Raw genomic sequence first — 20,132 nt, 5'->3', positions numbered from 1 at the left:
ACTCCCAGCCGAGGCTCCTTCATCCCGTCGGAGCGCTGCTGCAACGCTCACCATGACGAAATCTGACTCATTTGCTGCCTGTGTCAACAACATCCTCTCATCTACAACCATGAAAAGTGTGCTGGCAGCTTTTCTTCCTCATTAAGGCAAACTGTCATCCCGAATGCAAGCTAATTAAGGTGTCAAAGCAGACGCCATTGTTTCATGTAGACACATGTACGCAGACAAGTAAGAGGATTATACGGACTCCCCCACTGTTTTCATATTTGTCTTCGCTACTTATTTATGCAAAACAAAAAACATATAGAATTGCTTGTATTGTCGGCTTTAGGTAAACATTTATGTTTAGCATCCGTCTATATCTGCACATTGGCTATATACAGCTGCACGGAGTAAAGATCTGTAGTGAAGTGTTGCAAGAAAGTGTAACAGTGAAGGAGAGAAAATTAGATGGAGAAAAAACAAAAAGAAAGATGGAGATTGCATTGATGCCAAAATGAAAGCCAGAACTCGCAGTCAGCTGAGGTATTTTTAGTCAGCTCCTCTCACCATCCCGAAAGGATGATGATTGCCATAGATGTTTTATTTTTTTTAAGTCCAGCAGTACCCAAAGAAATACACTGTATTTCTACCTCTATCTTTAGACAGAAAGAAATCCTATCAACACACACCTTAGCACAAGAATTAAAAAAAAATACCTAAAGAAAAACTCTTTCCACGTAAAGGTTCATAAATGAGGCAAACATCTTTGTTGTCATCTGAGTATGTCTAACTAGCAGCCAGCTGGAGAACATTTGATCATTTCAGGATAACTGTCCTGTCAAAGCCATTGAGGACATTCAAAGGAGTTCATCTTTGCTAATGTTTACACTGTCTGGAGGATTTGCTGTGGTTGGAAACATCTATTCATCACATTTTCATAAACAACTTTGGAGAAAATGTAGGAGACAATGGGGTAATTATGACACTTCGGGACCCGCAGTACAATCATTTGGCGAGAAAAAAACACTCACAGTGCATTAACCGATTGGCCGATCTGTCCTTCTTGAGCTGTTAAAAGATATGCTGATGTTTAAACTGGCATAGAAGCAAGTCTATAATGAGCTATACAGTATGCCGGGCTGTAGATTAGTTTGTCACTTTCTATAGTTGAAGAACGCTCTGTACTGTAGCTAAAACCAGAATTCTGCCTGAAGCAAAGTCATCACTGAATCGTTCAAGGGTAAATGTGTAGATCTTTCAGCGATTACACACACTGATCAAGGCTGATAAGACAGGTGTTACAAAGACAGGTGTTGCCATCATGCACAGCTTTAATCTTTCCACTCTTTAATTTAATAATCAGGTTTGTGTTTTACTTCCTTCTGCTGGTTTCACATCATTATTATTTTTGGGGCGTTATTGCAATCACTTATTAAATCAGCACACCTGCAGGTACTAAACTTTTACTGTGTTTATGTGTCTGTTTTATTAAAAGTGGAGCTCAGTCCGTCTTTTAAACGGATTAGCAGTGTCATTGCCAAAATAGCAAAGTCACTGCAGAGGACATCTTTTGTTTTGGCTTTTACAGCGTAAAATGTAATTTAAAAGTTCCATGTTTAAACTGCGGCAAGTGTCTTCTGTGACTTGCAGTGTATCATGTGTGATGTCAGCTGTTGTGGACCATGATGATTAGTAAGAGTGTAGGAAAGAGGAAAGAGGAGTCATTTAGTATCCATTCCTCTTTACTATTACAATTCAGACACATTTCAGAGCATGTAAATATACTTTCTAAATCGATGTATTCTTTAAGGAACACCAACCCGATAGACAGTATCTACAGATACACTATAACTTTAAGTTTCTTTATGTTAAATGTTCATGTTCATGTTGTGGCTTTCCTGATTTTTCACCACTCATATGGCTGGAAAACATGAACATGATATGACACATATTGTAGATGATTTTTAATGTATTAAACATACCATGTTTTGCAGAAAGGTACAATACCATGACTTTTGTTGTGGCCACTGGGTTGAGAACACTGTTTCGGTTGTTTTCATTTGTTTTTGACTTTACATTATTTATTAAACCTGTCTTTTTGAATTGAGTGTATTTTTGTATTTGACACCCACCGTTTCATCCACTCATTTAGATTTTGTTGTGGTTTGCATAATTTAGTGTACTGTACTGAATTATGGGAAATTTAATATAGCTATGCGCTGATTTAGTGCTTTTCCTGTGCACCTCTTAACAATGCCGGCACTGTGTTTGAGCGGTGTGTGTTTGTGTGCGCGCTGCTGGATCAAAAGAAAGAATAAGAATACTAGCCTACAGAACAACGCCTTAGAACAATATGTGTTTTTAAACCTTTTTATCCAACAAGTAACTAGACTATTTCTGCTCGGTGCTTCTCCGCTCTGAGATTTAACTGCCTGCAGGGTGTGATTGTTGAATTTGTCTTTGATAATAAACGGGCTTTCTGCAAGCTGCTACTCACCACTGTCAGTATTAATAAGGCACAGGAGCCTTTAAAGAATATCCTTGCAGTCAATGCACAGTTTTTCTTGTTGAGTGTAGTTCAGTAAAAACGTACAGTATAGAATGTTATCTACTGAAAGAAAATATCTGATTTCAACGCTGAAGATGCACTTGAGAAAAACTGGATGTTATAATCACATCATGCGTACTGTATGCTACTCATAGTGACCTACATATGTCAACCCATCGGACTGTTTTGCTATTATTAAAGCTTCTATAATAGATGTAAAGGATTATACTTACTATACTGCACCCCGCCTCCCAAAGCCACACACACACACACACACACACACACACAGGCCACGCACATAATGAAGTGATTTAAATAGCAACAAAGTATGTGTGGAAGAATTAAACTTGAGGACAGCCTCTCACCTCATTAGGCATAATTTTGGTAGATTATAGGCTGGCTGGCTTGATGATTCTATAATGAAACTGTCAAGAAGACGTACTGCTCTTGTGTACTATACGTTGCTTTTGTAGCTCACTGGCCTGTAAAATTTAACTCAACACAACCCTGCTCTCTCACTCTTTAGGTCCAAAGGAAAGCATTGGCATCAGTAGGAGGGCGCTGTACCCAGACAGGGACGCATCAACGATGGACACAGAGAGCGAAGTCCACGCTGTCACCACCGTGCCGCCAGTAAATATCCCAAACCACCAGCCTGTCTTCAGAGGCATGCTGCTTCACGAGCACCTACTTACAAGGGACTTCCAGGGAGACCAGCACTTTTTTAGGAGGGATGGCTCTCTGGCCGCATATTCCACCATGCCCGGCTCTGTGTCGGCCTCTGATACAGGAGACCCCGTCACTCAGCTGGTGCCCCATGAGGATGCCCCAGCCTTCTCAGACATTGCCACTACGGCCACAGCGGCTGCCACCACCCCGCTGACCACATTTTCTCCCACGACACCGAGGCCGCCCATGTCTCTCCCTCAAAAGAAGTCATCTAACGAGAAGACCAGAGGGGAGGATAAGGTAGAGCCAACAACAGACTCCCTCACCACTCAAGTGACACCAAACAACAGAGGTTCACTCAGCGAAAATAGCCCAGCGGCTTCCTTATCCACGCAGAGAGGTCGATCTCAGAGCTGGAGTGCTATTCCAGCTGAGGCCACCCTTGCACCGTCCTCAATGAGGATGGAGAAAGGCGAGGCGAGAGAAACAGCAGTGAAAAATAAAACCGGCCCAGATTATACACTCCCCAACTCAAATCCAGCTTCCCAAGATGGAGGCACCACCACCACCACGTCCACAACCGTCACCACAACTACCACCATCACCACCATGCAAACAGCAGGTAGGCATGTTCATCCTTTCTCTGACTTTCAGTGATGTGCTGAGCAGAACAACCAGATGACTTTGTGAAATAAATAGCAGCAGAATCCAAATAACTTTCCCCCTGATGGATATTCAAAGTTAACAGTACCTTACCCCAGATATTTAACACATCCATCCCAGAGGACGGGAAAATTAGACATCAGGTCATCGGAATAACTGCTGTTCATTTTGCATGCTGCACACAGCTATTCATCTCTCCACCAGGGATAGCAGAGTTGCTCATGTGTCAAAAACAATCTGATTTTCCCCTGATGTGTCCTGCCTGTCCTTTCCACTGGCCGCAGAGGCCCGAAAGCACAAGATGAGCAGTGTCGGAGAGGAAATCTGCAGAGATAGTTAGAGGGTTACGGGGCCATGGAGACACAGGTGGGCTGTCTGAAAGATCAGCGGGCTGGGAAAAACGGAATCACTTGTCTTTTTACTTTCTTCCACAGAGCCATGCAGTCTGAATTTCACTGACCCAGAGGCTAACATCGAAATCCTGCAGCAACCCGACTCTGGAATGGAGTGTAACTACTTTGTGACTGTATACCTGGGATATGGCATTGAGGTTCAGGTCAGTGCTGAAGGTTACTATGTTGATGTATGATGTTATTCGCTCAATTTTTAAACCCCAATATATGACTTCAGATAAAGCAGTAAAGTTCAAAATTGCATCTCTAAACCCAAGTAAGTTCCCTTCCAAAAAGTCACGTGATCCGTTGTTAATCCAAAAATATGAAGAATATGAGAATTGTGCATGTCAGGAAAGTAAAATACTGTTGACAGAAGAGGATTTTATTCATCCGGTAAGGAGCGTGGACATATTACCGTGTTACAGTATTCGCTTGGTCTTGTGTGGGTTGTTGGAGATAGACAGGCAGCAAATTGCTGAGGTGAGTGGGTGGAGAGGGGCACAAGTGATGGGGTCTGTCTCAGGTTGAATGTTTGCTTGGTAAGTCTTTTCACAAAAGGTTATAAAAATTAACTGTCAGTGTGCGCGTTCCCTGGCATTTGCAATTCCTCAAACGCCTCATTTACCACTGGAGACTTTAAAATGTGCGAGCTTTGTCTTGCTGCCTCTGGAGGGCTAAGATAAGTCTTGACAGAGTATATGTTTGAGAGTGTATTTTTCTTCCAAAGCTTCCTCTGGGTAACTTCAGTAAATCTTGAAGCACCATTATGCACATGCACACTTACCTGCACGTGTGCATGCACGCACACATGTGCATTTCACCGCATTTGATATATCAGCTCTTGGCTTTCCACTGCTGCTCCGGTGCATTTGGTGGAAAATTTCATCGGAGCTATAAGTGGAAAACATATAGACATTTTATCATCTCACACCAGGCCTGAAAAAGAAACAGGAGGGAGCCATGTGTTTCAGCAGCACAATGTGAACAGATGGGGCCACAGTCTCCCTCCCTCTTACAGCTAAACTGATATTGATCTGATGGCAAACTATACAGAAAACTGCTTGGCACGGCTGAATAGAATGAGGAGCCATGGTCTTTGTTCCCAGCAAAGACATCAGCCCACTGAAGATTGAAAGATAGAAATTGAAGTCAAGTTTGTGTCATACCTTCTCATCAGCAGCGTGTGAAGCTCCTCTGCCTAGAGGCTTTCCAGGTCCCGGGGTTTTAAAGGAATGAAGGAGATCACAGAGTAGACTTGCGGAGCAGCAGTGTGCACAGGAAATGTTACGCAAGCAGGAACATTTCCACCTCACATTTTGACTGTTGGTTGATTTTCAGTTCTCAACTACCTCCTCACTCACCTGTGCTTAATTCTCGAAGTAAGCAGGAGGAGATGGACACATATTAAGCCGTTTCATGGGATTTAGCGTTTTGAAAGGACTTATCAACACATGCAGGCAAACACACACACACGGAAAGACACAGATAAACCACGTATTCAAATCTGAAAGTTGAGAGCAAAGCAGCTGCAGAGCTAGCGGTAGCTGGTTAATATCCTCTTTTGTATTCACACACACTCTGCGGTGTCTTGGTCAGCCACCCTTTATAATATTTTTTGGCATTTTGCCTCAGTTCACAGTGGAGAGTGACAAGAAACATGAAAAGAAAATGAGGGGAAATAACAAGAGTCCCCAGCAAGATTTCAACCAGACGCCGCCATCTCATGTACCTAGAACCCTCCGTCTTTTTATTTTTGCCTTTGCTACACCAGCAAGGAAGACAGAGAGATAAACATTTGAAAGACATATTTCACCGCTGGAAAGACGGTCCTTTCATTAAACTGGCCTGTGTATGCAGAAGAAATATTTTTTAAATTCGTGCCATGACTAGAGAAAACAGAAAAGGGCCGTGGTATTGCCTTTTGCTCAAGAGGTAGAAGAATGCTGGGCCCAGGGTGCAAAAATGACTTTCTTGTCCACCGACCAAACGTCTAACAAATGTTCAGATTTTACCAGCCACTCAACAGATTCCCAGTGATTGTTTTTTTAAGGAAATCAAAATAAATCTGCATGTTTTACAAGCATTTGGCCGGTGACCGGTGCTAATTTTATGCCCTGACTGGGCCGCGCTGCACCACTAAACACTCCGGCTGGTGGATGATGCCCTGTGAGTTGGGCAGTGCTTGGTTTTGGCTTGTCGTGGCTTTTCGCATATTAAAGTTAAATTAGGCAATGCAGTAACAGAATCTTGATTCATATTTGATCAGCATTGCCCAGTGTTCCAGTTTGATCGGACTTTTGTCAGCCTCTTCTCTCTCGAGACATTTTTTTTTTCTTTGGCGACAGACATCAAACCGAAGAAGCTCAGGGTTAGGGTAAAGGGCTGGGCGCTATGATTGGAAGATTACATCCTCATCCTAGGGAAAAAATGTGTCCATGGAGTTGGGCATACAACAAATGCGGAGATGCAATCTGTAGTTTGAACAACGGCCCTGGAGCGGGCAAATGTTTTGTGTCTTCCGGAGGCGAGATGGAGAGAAGATTTGTTGTACATTACAGGGACTTTACATTACATTGGACAGCAGGTAATTGATTTATTGAAAAGGCACGTTGTAACATGGGAATTTTATTTTCCTGTCTTTTTCGAAATGTGTGTATAGACACATGACTGCAGTGTGGTAATTGTCAAGATAATGTGACAATGGATGCTCTACTGAGCAACATGCGATGCAGCAGCAGAAAACATGCTAAACAGTTCAATTAAACAGCGTAGATTAATTTTCCTTTCTTTCATTTTGAAAGTCCTGTTTTTCATCTTGTTTCACCAACGTAATTTTGATGACACTAAATCATGGACCCAATTACAATAGAGAGTCGAAATGAACTGTTGTTGTAGCGGCTGAATTGATTGCTTCCACTTTGCTGATGAGCTTATTTGTCATCGCCGCACAGCGATCTCTGGAGGGATCGCAGACCTTCCCCCGCTATTTTTCTCCGGTCGGATTATGGACAGTTTGTTGATTCTTGGCCAGAGATTTTTTTTTTCACAGAAATCTCTGAGTATTAGTGTTCACTTTGATCTGTGTTTTTAAAGCATTTACTGGGCTGAACATTAACATGGTGAAAATGCGCTCCACACTTCAGAGCAGAGGAGCCGTAGGAGGGACATTATGGCATGAGTGCGCATGTTCTTGTTTTGGCAGCCAGCCTCTTTTATGGAAGGGAGTCATCATTATAGCAGACACACCAGCAGCTGGCAAGGGCAAGGGAAGGATGCTAGGTGAAAGAGAAACTCTGAAGGACAAATGAGGTTACTGTATGATAAATGTTTATGTTGCGTGTACCTATGGTTCAGTAAAACATAATATATTTACACCGTACAGGCATGGCGTCTGTCATTTCCAACACTCAGAACCCATCTGATTTCAGGCAGCGTTCATAAATAGAGAGATTGGTGGGGAATAAATAAGCAAGATCAGACATTTTCTGTGTTTAGTCAATACTCCTTTCAGCGGTTTGGCAGCTTGCAAGAGAGGGAGGATGAAAAATGTATCAGGAGAATTTACTGCCCTCAGCCTGACTGTTCAACCTCTTTGCCACAGCTAACGGCATATAACGCATTGCCCCATCTGGCAATTCTGGCCCCGTTACAATTTATTTGCAGGATAATGGCACAAATATTAGGAGGCTGATGCAACACCAACTTTCAAGCACAGAGATAAACCAATACTGTAATAAAGGCTGGAAGCGTTGCACTTAAGTGTATTGAAGAAATATGTGGAAAATCATGGTTTTACAGATAGAGGACATACCATGCTATTATATGAAGTTTGGCAATGATTAATGATTTGAAAGCCAGACTAGTATGGAGGGTTCATTTCATTCAGTTTTCATGTCCTTGAAAACTTTGTTGGCAGGTTTAAATCTCAATCTTACAATCCACTAAAGGTGATCCATTGTGATGAATTATTACTAATAAGATGGATCTATTCATCTATAAGTAAATGGCAATTTCATGACCATATGAAAACCTTGACTTTGTCACTAAATTTTGGATAGCTGTGATGTAGATCTTAAAGTTGAAGTCCACTGTATTTATACACATGCGGAAATGAAAGTTTTTCACCAGTGAATCGCCGATATCTTAAGCACATCTTATTTCTGTCCTCTCTATCCGTCTCCTGCTCTTCTCCGCAGTCACTCCAGCAATAAGGTTTTAGCAGAGGACAGATGGAGGTTTTCCAGAACTGGGCTGTGGCATTAAAGTGCTTAAAATCTGTTTTGGAGCTTTTTTTTATTTGATCAAATAAATCCTCTGGGTTAGCTAGCTATCAGCTCCTTCCAGGCCATCTGTCCCGCTCTGATTTCTCCCGTCTCCTCGTCTTAGGATCTACCTGCCTCGGTCTCGAGGAGTTACCATCCGAGTCTCTGCACAGGTCGTCCCGGCTCTGTGTCATGGTGGCCACATCGATGCACTCTTGCTGAAAAGAGAATGTATTGTGTAGGGAGAGGACTGAGAGCGGTTGATACATTTCAGGGGTTAGGAGCCCAGACGTGGCCAATTTCTCGCGCTGCCTCAAAGGCTGATTGGGGGAGTGCTTCCATTTTTCTGACAGGTTTAAAGCAGCATCATTCAAGAGGATGGCGAGGGAGGATTTGAGGTCAATACTGTATAAGTCATTTCTTTCTTTTCTCAATCCCTCTCACAAGTTTTTCATCCTCTTTTTCCTTTTACTTCTATTTCCATTTGAGTCTCATTTTTCTTTTGTTTTTGTGTTTAGCTCATCTACCTTCAGCTCAATCTGTTTCAGTTCCTTGGGTGACCCAGGGGATAAATCAGCAGAGCACAGGAATGAATTAACACGACTTGACTTGCTCATTTTCTCATCAATGTCTTTTTGTGCCTCGGATGCATTCTAGATGCACATAACAAGCTTTAATGTTGTATAATGGAAGCTGATCAATTTTCAATGAAGAATTTAAATCATGACAAAGTAGTCCTTTGAGTTAAAGGAACAGTTTGCCCAAAAATTAAAATTCATTCACTATCTTTTCACCCTCATGCCGATGGAAAGTCGGGTGAAGTTTTGTAGTCAAGAAAACATTTCTGGAGCTTTAGAGCCAAACAGCTTTGCAGAATTCTCTTAAATAATTGAAGTAGACAGAGACTTGTTTTAAAACATAAAAAAAAGCCAAAACTAAATAAAATGAATTAATAAAATGGCTCCATACACCATGCCCAGCATTGGATTACACCACACAAGCTGTATGAAGCCTAAAACAAGCAACAACTTTTAAAACAAGTCACCATCTACTTCAGTTGTTTAGGAGAATGCTGCAATGCCGTTTTTTGCTGCGTAGCTCTAGAAAAGTTTTGTGGACTACAAAACTTCACCCGACTTATTGGCATGAGGGTGAGAAGATGATGACAGAATTTTCATTGTTGGGTAAAAAATTCCTTTAATTTTTCATGCCATTATGATGAGCTGTAAATCTCAAATTGTCAAGCAAGTAAAAGAGAACACAAAAGTTCTTCTTTGCTTAGTTCCTTAATTAAACCTCATAAATATGAAACAAAGGCCGCAAGTCTCGGTGGAGAAAATTACAGCTTCCAAGTTTCTCATCCTCAAATGAGCAAATATTGTTTCATTCCAAACAAAGCAAAAATAAAACCAAACGTCTAATGAGCTCAAGGCTGCATGTGCTAATAACTCACACTTAAGGTGGGGATAAAGTACCGCCAAGGTGGATCGTCAGCGAAGAGCTCCTTAAAGGATTGAGATGTTACAGAGCATGCCAAATGTTTATAGCTAACCCCGACGTGAGGGTTAACGATTGGTATTTGATGCTGCCTCCGCGACCGCGCTCCTCTGACTCCAATCAATAGTCATGTTAATAAGCAGCACCGACACTTGATACACAGTCTCCTCTCAGTGCTGGGTGAATTGCTGTATTGATCCCTGCACTCTCATTTTAATTCCAGTATTTCTTACAAAAGAAGCAAACTGCACATGGCATTGACCATGGCTGTGGGTAGCTGATGAGCGAGGGAATTAAATTTGTTTTGTTGGTGTTCAGTGACCGCTAGCGCTCTCATCAAATAAAGAGGGCCACGAGAAAGTATTATGAAACTGCAACCAGAAGCAAAACTCCTATTTTTTACAAAACCCATGATTGCTGTGATCCTTCCTCCTCACCTCTGACATACTTAAAGGGGTGTTTTAACAAAGTAATGCACATGTTTTGGCCATTCTGGTCCCAAGCAGCATAAATGACACAACACGTAGCAGCTATGTCCCAGAGAAGCTGATCCTGACTGAATAATGGAGGCCACGGCAGGCTTGCTGCCTTTAATCAACTTGAGATGAGGCAGAAGGAAGCCTTCATCATGTTGTGCCTTGGGGGAGAAAGACAGGACATAAAGAAGGCCAGTTTGATCTTGATTAGCTTTTTAGGGTGTCAGGGCTTCTCTGAGATGAGTTTTCATGGGGCCCAGCCACCCCAAGAGGAACGCTTTCAGGTGACACTAATTGCTCCTCCACCCAGCTAGCTGTCATAAAGGGAGAAGACTCTGTCTGGCAGAAGGCTGCGCTCTCTCCAGCTCTTTCAGCGTCATGATGAGGATGGGGGAGTAAAGAGGCGTTCGAGAAAATATGAAGAGTAATCAGCAATGCATGAATTTAAATCTATGCAAAGATGCACGCTGCAGCAAATAAACGGAGATGTCAAGGCCCAAGAGGCACCTCAGAGAGCAAGGCTGATTTATCAGAAGAGCAAGAATCTAGCCTCATGGACGTGTTTCAAATACTGCAGGTCTCAAAGGAGACATATTATGCTCATTTTCAGGTTCATTTTATTTTGGGTGACTACTAGAATAGGTTTACATGCTTTAATGCTCATTAAACAGATCAGTTATCTCATACTGCCCAGTGCTGCAGCACTGTATTCCCCCCCCGTCTGAGATTGTTTTAGCTCCTGTTTCTTTAAGGCCCCATGGACTGCTCTGATTGGTCAGCTCACACATGGCTGAGCCATTACCGCTGCTAGTTACCTTCACCCCTGCCTTCTACTGTATATTGGCATAAATTATTATTAAGTATGACATAGTGATGTAGTGTGATGTCAAGAAGTCACAGAATTAAAGGTGGGACCACTGAGGGCGTTTCAGCAGAAGCGTTTTCTTTCAGAGAGAGGAGCTCCCGTTGGCACATACTTTGGACTTTTTAACTGACCTTTTACATGCACAAGATTCTGTAGAACAATCTGAAGGAAAGGGAAAAAAGAAAAAAAGTAATAGGTTTCCTTTAATGTGTGCTTTAAGCTCCTGGAAAGAAATTAAAGTTAATATTTGCGAAGATGGTCACTATCTAGTGGAGGCATTTGGTGATCTCTGCAGCATAAAATGAATCTTAAATGTGACACAAGTGACAATGAGCAAGTTAGTATTGTATTCAGCCACTGGCTCCGGCACATCCTCATTAACATTCAGCTTTTGCTGATTGGCATAAGGATCCATTGTTTTAGACAGCAGGGCAAATAGGAAATGGCCTTGGCTGTTCTATATAGAGGTGAATGTTCAATTAAGATAACGTTTTTCATATAATGACTGCTCGAGGAACTGTGTCTTTTTGTACAAATTTATCAGGAGATGCACGAAAACACCGACTGGATGTGGTGCTCCAAGATTATTCAAATGTGAGCCTCTGATACGAGGCCGAAGAGGTGGGTGCTCTACCAGTGTGCTCCACTGCATAAGCCTGTGTGTTTTATCATAGTAATGATGACACTGCAGCTGGTGAGTCCAATGGCCGTTGATTTATTGCCCCCAGCAGCAGGGTCATTTAATTTCCATGTATAGTGGGATCATTTTGATTACATACTGCTCATTTCTGCATCAGCAATGGCTCCTGTGAGTCAGTGTAAATGTTCATTGCGGAGCACCACCAGATGTTTTCAACAGTAAATTATCAGTGAGAGCCAGCCTCTGCGGACAGTTAACTCACACTGTGTACTTATGGACAAATTAATAAATGAGTGAATAAAGATTACATGCCACGTGTTAAGTCCAATTTCTTCTTCTTCTTTTTTTTTTAAGTAGATTGTAACTCCCTAATTGCATGATACAGATTATTAGGTTTATCTCTTATGTGGGACTGACTGTTAGATACCAGCAGTGACTGTATAGTTACAGATTAAAAGCCATGCAAGGCTGCTTTCTGTTTGGATGTGATAAGATGGATCTTCACCTCTGCTCGCTGTTCACTCAGATAGTTTAACACTGCAGCACACTGGAAGCTCCCAGTTCTACAAAGGTCACGGTAAACACACAAAGATCAAGGTACTCAATCCTGCAAATATTGTTATCCTTTGAAAGGTTTATTCAAGAGATTTCTCCACATCTTTTGTATTCTGAGTGCAGTTCTGGGCCTGTCGATTGTACCATGGCCTTGCAGGATGGTCGGTTCATTATAGTGGTTTGATTGAAAAGAGTAGCTAGAGGAGAGGGATGACCCTCTCTCCTCTAGTCTCTTCGTTTTGATTGAGCTCGGGAAATATTTTATTGGAACAGTCACCGGGAAAAGAAACGCTTGAAGTCAAAGAGCACCTACCCGAAGGACAGTCTTACATTTCTTGCATTTTTTAGAGCTCTTTTTTCATAAGCTCTACTAAAAACAACACTAAACAGACATTCTTTCTTCTTTCTTCTAACACATTTCTCTAAATGGAGCAGCACAATGTTTAGATGGCATCCTCTGATAATGTTGTGCTTGGTGCAGAAGTGTGCTTGGTCAGCCAAATCCCCAGTCCCACAAATGTGTCTGCTGAGGCAGAGATTCCAGCCAGGAGTTACAATAAGCCTGCTCTCATTACAGTCCAGAGGAACATGCATGTGTGTGTGTGTACATACGTGCACGCATGCACACGCACGTACATGTATGTGTGTGTGTGACAGTGAGGAAGAAGTCCCTCTGGGCATTGGCTGCAGCACTGGTGAAGATAAGGTAGTCTGATGTCTCCTGACATGGCCAATGATTCATAATTGAGGTAGGACAGCTGTTGCTGGCTGCACTGACAGGTCCCAGGGTTGATGACAGATGATAGGGCCCTGTGGGGCCAAACTATCTCTAACACTGGGAGAACTATTTTCAAATGTTCACTGTCCGCTATCTGCTCACCTGTCCTTCATGAGCCTCCCTGGTATATGTTAACAAAGTAGTCACAGACCCACAATCTGTTTGACCTCACTGAATGTCAGAGTGTAAATGAACACAATACTATAAACACCTGCACAATTGGTTGTTTACTAATGTACAATAGTATATATATAGTACCGTCAAGGTAGATCATCAGCGAATATATGTTGTGTTATATATATATATATATACTGTATATATATATATATATATATATATATATATATAGTATGAATATTAACAACAACCATGAAACAATAACAACAATAAGATTGAAAATTTCCATCACTGACAGTAATAATGCAATTTTGTCACAACATGCTGCAGTGAAAGTCAAGATATATATATATATATATATATATATATATATATATATATATATACTTCATTTAATAAAGTTAAAAAGCACTACCCAACAAACAGTCTAAAGAAAAGACCAAAGCGTTACAGAGAATTTTTAAACACAATCAGTTAATTAAAATGAAAATACATAAGTAAATAATTGAAACAGACATCGTAAAAGCAATCATATTCATTATTAAGAGGACTCAAGCGCCATCAGAAGAAACATGAAATATTCAGTCTCTTATATATGAAAGAATGTCTTTAGAGGTGATTATGTAGTGTGGTGTTCTGATGTCCGGGGACTTTGTCTGGTTACCCTTGGTTACTAGCAGAGACCTAGCAGGAACCCAAGGAGCCCTATCTATCAATCTAAGCTGACACCGAGGCATGTAAGTAGTCAGCAAAGCAGTGATTTATATATGGAGCAAAGCCATTTAATGCTTTGGAAGTCAGCAGTAAAATGTTAAAATCGATGCTGAACAGGGAGCCAACATAAGTTGGCTTGTACAGGTGTAAAATGTTCATATCTTTCGGTGCCAGTAATTTAAGCAGCAATGTTCTGCATCCAATTGGAGCCAGTAGAGGAACCTCTGACTGTAAGCAGAAAAAATTGCATTACGGTAGTCCAGGCGGGAGAAAATAAAAGCATGTACTTCTTTATGTCAGCAGGACACAACATGAAAAATTACTTTTGTTTGAGGTGAAAAACAACATGAATGAAACATGAGTGACATAAATACATTTTAGATGAATGAAAACAGAAGAAAATTGCTATTTTTTTAATCGATGGGTTTACATCAAGAATAAATGCTTTGTTATAGTAGAAAAATCGAATTTACAGTAAAAGTCAGATCTGCTGTGTTGTTATGTTTTTATTCTTTTTTTGCTGGAGTTCTTCCTACAAGTCACTCATTATGGATCACATTAAAAAATGTCTAAATCGTTATCTATACATTTTGAATTTAAACTGTCGCCATCTTGGTGGCACTGGCTATGGGGGAGGGTGAATGGAGCTGGGATAGGATGCTTTTCACCAGATCCACCTTCAGCAACAATCACATTTTGATTTCAGGCCTAATTTTGTAAAAATGTATTTGAGAGATTGCTGACAATACTGAGTGTGAACCATGGTGGAATATCAGCCACTTTGCATCGAGTCAACAGCTTTTCATAACGGTGGCGGAAACAGAAACACAATAAAGGAAGAATCATTTGAGAATGAAATTGAGAGATGAAGGACGTTATAGGCTCTGGCCTTTTGTGTTCGAGTAAAACAACAAAGCACAAACTTTCTAAATTTCCTGTTTGTGAAAATGTTGGAATTTCAAAAGGCTTCTTTATACAACACTGCACTGCAGACAATCTAGAATCAATAACAATACAATCAGTTATTAATGTAATTTAGAGTTGAGTGAATATGCAATTCCCCATTGTCTGCATTTCAGTTTTTATTTCTTGAATATACGAGCATGAATGTTAAATTGTGGGAGGATTGCTGTGCTGCACTGTGGGTTGAATTATGAAGTTACAAGATGAGAAAGTAGGCGAAATAACCTGATTTGCAAAGCATCCAAGCTCTCCATATTAACTCAGAGAAAAAAGGCACAAGCGGGAAAAAAAAAGAACTGTGCCTAAGGCTTTGTCATTGCCGTTGCCCTTGAGAAACAGAGGAAGAGGGATTCTAAAATCATGTGACGTTCCCTTTATTACTCACTGTGACACTGCTTTTTAAGGCTCTTGCAACTACTGCACTACCTCAGCTACAACAAGATGCATGTTTTTGTATTAAAGGTGATTTTGTAGGACACATACAAAACATAGGAATATCTGGTTTTGATTATTTTAAGCCCCTGTTTGCTCTCTTTGTTCTCGGTTTGTCTGAAAAACCTCCAGAGTGGCGTTAGGTTAAATTCAGCTTGTGATAAAAATCAAATCAATCAAACTGGCTGACCTCACGGATCATTCAGGAGGAAGTCACCTCTAAGCTCAGTCTCAGAGTGTCCATTAGCCTCCCTTTGCTCATTGTCAGCTCCCCTTCGACTGAGTGACAGTTAGTCAGCCTCACCAAATTCATTTTCCTGCCACTGTTGTGCAATGTGCTCATCCTGTCCACTGTCTCAGCTTTTCCAGGCTGTTGCGCTAACACTCCTGCACACATATTACCTCAGGGACGATGGCCTATGGAGGGCGACCCTTTTTCTGCCTCATGGCATACCTGAGACCAGAGCCAGCCACCTGTGACAGCATTAGTTTTCAGAAGATATAATGAATTTCACTGAGAGCTTAAAATAGATGTGGTCGAATTAGCGTTGATGGTGCACTTAGCTTTCAAGACAGGAGCTGGGTCCATTTTGGATCTGTCCACATTTGAGCTCTGAGCAACGGTATGTTATATTTAGATTTTTATCTCAGTCTTTTTTATAAGCACCGGTCAATGCACAAGACATTTACTGCTGCTAATCTTAAATCTAAGTTATTTGAATGTAGTTTTTTGAGTTAACATGTTAAATGTTACTCAGAGTTATTTAAGAAAAACCTGATTGACTGTTTTTGCACTCGTTGTGTAATATATGCCACTTGCCAAAATGTCTCAAAACGATTAAAGTTTTCTGATGAGTTGTGTGCTGAAATTATACGAAACGTTTCCAACATTATTCTGACCAAAGGAAAACTGTAATTATAAACAAATAGCGGGCAGCATATCACCAGAGCAACTGCTAACTGCTGTTAACTACAGCTGGTATAGCTAGTAAGCTCAGTTAGCCGCTCAGTTAGCCACACAGTTAGCGATCAAGATCTGGATCTGGAGCTCGGCGTACCGGGGCAGTGTTGGTGTTTATACAGCTTGCATGGGAGCTGTTCCACCGCAACAGGGCTAGCTGGTTAGCATGCTAACTTCATTAGATATCTCTGTGACACAGCACACAGATGTTATAACACAAATGTTTGTATTATTTCGCAGTCTGTTGATAATTTTTTGTTAATTCTTTAACGTTTTCCTAAAATCCGTACATTTTGGACCTTTAAAGTAGTGGTACATTTCATTTGGTCGCCTATTGCCATACCTTCCAGGGAAACATCAGGTGATACTTCTGAGAGTGAGGAACGAAGTCAGTGAACAAGACTAATGAACGGGTCATGTAGATAGATCTCATTGACTTATTGTGATTGTTTAACAATAAAGACAACAACTCCCATGATCCCACATACTTCCATCTTTTGTTTTGTCTTGATTGAGCAACAGCTAGTGGCAGAAATAACATACAGTGCTTTTATTAAAAGTTTGTCAAACCCCAAAGACTGCTTTGCTCACACAAGTAAAGTCAAAAGCTTCTTGTTTTCAGCATACAGAAAAAAATCATGACCTGCTGCTGGATTAACACCCCTCCTTTATGGTTCAGTGGGGAATTAATCAGATGTTGCTCCAAAATGTGTCAGTACTCCATTATCCAGACAGTTTAACTACATGCAATCCTCCTGAGGTTCCCCCCACCAGATTTAGCTGCAGATGCTGTTCAGACCTGTTGAAGACATAAAGCACTGCTGTCAGAGTGGCTTATAGGCACATGGAGTACACAGAAAGAGGATGAATCAATCGTGCAACACACCTTGAGCAGAATGACCCGGGCAGATTCCACATTTGCTCGAAAAACATGTCTACAATCCGAGAGCAGGTTAACAAAGAATTGACTAAAGCAAACATATCCCTGTGCAACTGTGCTGGGAGAAAGTAACACAGTAGGTGACCCATTTTTTCGCAGCTACATTATGAGTCTAAACTTGGCTTTAAATGGAAACACAGAAGTGGTGCTATTTAAGATCCCATCTGTTGTGAACTGGGACCCCGTAAGTCAACGGTACATTCATCATGTTCAGTGTTTGTGTGAAAAGTCTTCAAGGTATGAATTTTCAAAGAGTGGATACAAATAAATGTGTTCATTCTAACACTGCGCAGATATGCAGCAATAAAGTCCTATGTGTAATCGCATGACATTGTCTCTTCTGTTTTAGGTGCTCAATGTGAGTGTGTTGGAGGGAGAGCAGGTGACAGTGGAGGACACGGGCGGCCGAGAACCCTTCATCCTCGCCAACGAGTCAGTCCTGATGAGGGGCCTCGTGCTACGCAGCTGGAGCAACCAGATCTCCATCCGATTCCGCAGTGACCAACAGCACAACTCCGGATTCGTCCTGCTGCATTACCAAGGTGAGACTCAAATAGTATGTTCATTTGGAAAAAAAGTAACTAGAACCAGACTTTATGCTGTCATCTCTCCTTGATCATTGTATTTGTTATCAGCCTTTACTGAATTCTGGAACAAAATGCAGCATCATCGGCTGTTGAGACAACAATAATTTACAGATGTGTAAGAGGTTCTTCTTCTTTGCTTCTTATCGTGTTGCAGTAATGACCAAATAAGACATGGCAGGAAGAACTGCCACTGTAGGACTCAGCCATGCTTATTTGTGTCACATACAGAGAAAAACAAATAGGCTAAAATCATCTCTAGCAGCCATCATAAATGTCACCACAGTCATGTGCATGTCAATAACTGTATACCAACAAAAATAGATAGTGAGTCTATTGCACATCCCCCCTCGTATCCACATATTTCCCCAGATTCCATGGCTACCGCATGTTGTTTAATTGGTGTTATTGCCATGGGAATACACAAGTTTTATGCTCAGTTGGTTCCTATCTTGGGGTATCTATGCCTACAACCAGAAGGGAGTGGCAGGACCTCCACTGATGGGATGTATCATGCTCATCATATAATACAGTAAGACATAAAAGATTTGTAACACAGAGTGAGAGTTTTGTACTCTTGTGCTCAATTTACATCGAAAAAAGGCAGCAACAGAGTCTGTTCTCTATAAAATGCTCCATTTAAAAAAACTGACTGTTAAGCTGTCGTGCAATTTACAGTTACAAGAAAACCAAATCACATGCCCCATGATGTGTACAAGCTTTTTCCATGCTTGTCAGTCACAAGTCTGTGGCAGAAAGGAAGAAAGCCACCCATTCATTTTAACACATTTACTAGTTTTGTGAGTGCTGAATTCCATTTGCCTTCGCCGAGGTTAAAACCACACAGGATAAACTGTTAAATTTGGTCAAATAGCACCTACAAGAGCGTGTGACAGCAGAGATAGTTACTATATGTTGACGCTGAATATGATGGCCCATAAATTCATCCCTCCGTCTCTCTCTCTCTCGCTTGTTTTGTGCGTGACATTGATCTTCCGTGTCCGCAACAATGTCTGTTTATCTTAGCAATCACACAAAGTGGCCACCAATTACATGCCCCATCGATTTGAGTTGATGGTGGAAGCCGGTGGACAAAACATTCATTCCCCCACATTACTGTAGCACTTTCATCAGCTCGAAAATGAAAGCAGCCATCAAAACGGCGCTGCTGACGTGGGATAAATCAGCCCATCGCTGCTGGATGTGTGAATATCGGTGTGTGGTCAGGCTGAATGATGACAGCGAGGGGTCAGTGCAGATTTTACAGGGTGATGCATAGATGGGGACAGATGGTGGCAAATGGTTGAAATATATTACCGTGTCAGTGGGTGTACTTTTCTCCTTCGCGTCTCCTCTGTGAATTTCAGCTCATCAGCATAATTTTGTGTGAAATGTTTATTGATAAATGGACACTCCGTGCTATTTCTACTAATTTGTATCATTAAACAAGACCTATCCATCTATCCATCATTGCACATTCCCTGTTAGATAAACCCAACGGTCCCACTGCACTACGCCCCTGATGCAGAGAGGGGACGGCAGACTCGGTGGTGACACTATACTAGCTGCTGATGCCCATCAGATTATTAATTGAAACTGCTGGCTGCAGCTTTTTTTTGTGACCCACATGACATTCGCTGACGCTGCTTTGTAAAGATCATGAATAAACAAGTAGTTCCTCATGTTCCATGCAAACAACATATCCTGAAGTCCTGGACAAGCCTCATAACCAGATTATCGTGTGCGTATGTGTGCAGGTGCACCCTCTGCGTCAGCTGCACACTTGTTAATCAGTTGAAGAAACTATGTAATGATAAAATTATAGGGTAAAAGCTGTAATGATAGAGAGACTAATCCAGGCAGTAATGATTAATATACCCTCGGCAATGGACATATGTGAAATTTACGCTGGGGACACCGGGGATATATCTCAACCACTTATTTTAAATGGCGTATTTGGTCTCCAATTACCCTTTAAAAGCATAATTTGTTAAAAATGTTCTTAAAAATAGCAAGAAATGTTAACCAACGAATGAAAACAGCTGACTGACATGTACTGGTGTTTATATGTAATACTGGCATTGTTTGGTT

The 20,132-nt window shown here is 41.3% G+C and overlaps 1 protein-coding gene across 2 annotated transcripts in view; it reads left to right on the top strand.

Annotated features, from left to right (window-relative positions):
• Positions 1-20,132, top strand: part of LOC311269890 (seizure protein 6 homolog) — a 104,091-nt gene that overhangs the window by 50,752 nt on the left and 33,207 nt on the right. For both annotated transcript variants that reach the window (XM_084374400.1, XM_084374399.1), the window contains exons 2-4: positions 3,057-3,821; positions 4,297-4,418; positions 17,807-17,999. In XM_084374400.1, coding sequence (XP_084230526.1) covers positions 3,057-3,821; positions 4,297-4,418; positions 17,807-17,999 — 1,080 coding nt within the window. The remainder of the gene's footprint in view (positions 1-3,056; positions 3,822-4,296; positions 4,419-17,806; positions 18,000-20,132) is intronic.

Source organism: Pagrus pagrus, assembly GCF_965226575.1.
Source record: "Pagrus pagrus genome assembly, chromosome: 14".
NCBI classification, from domain to species: domain Eukaryota; kingdom Metazoa; phylum Chordata; class Actinopteri; order Spariformes; family Sparidae; genus Pagrus; species Pagrus pagrus.
This window is presented reverse-complemented; position numbering and strand designations above follow the sequence as displayed.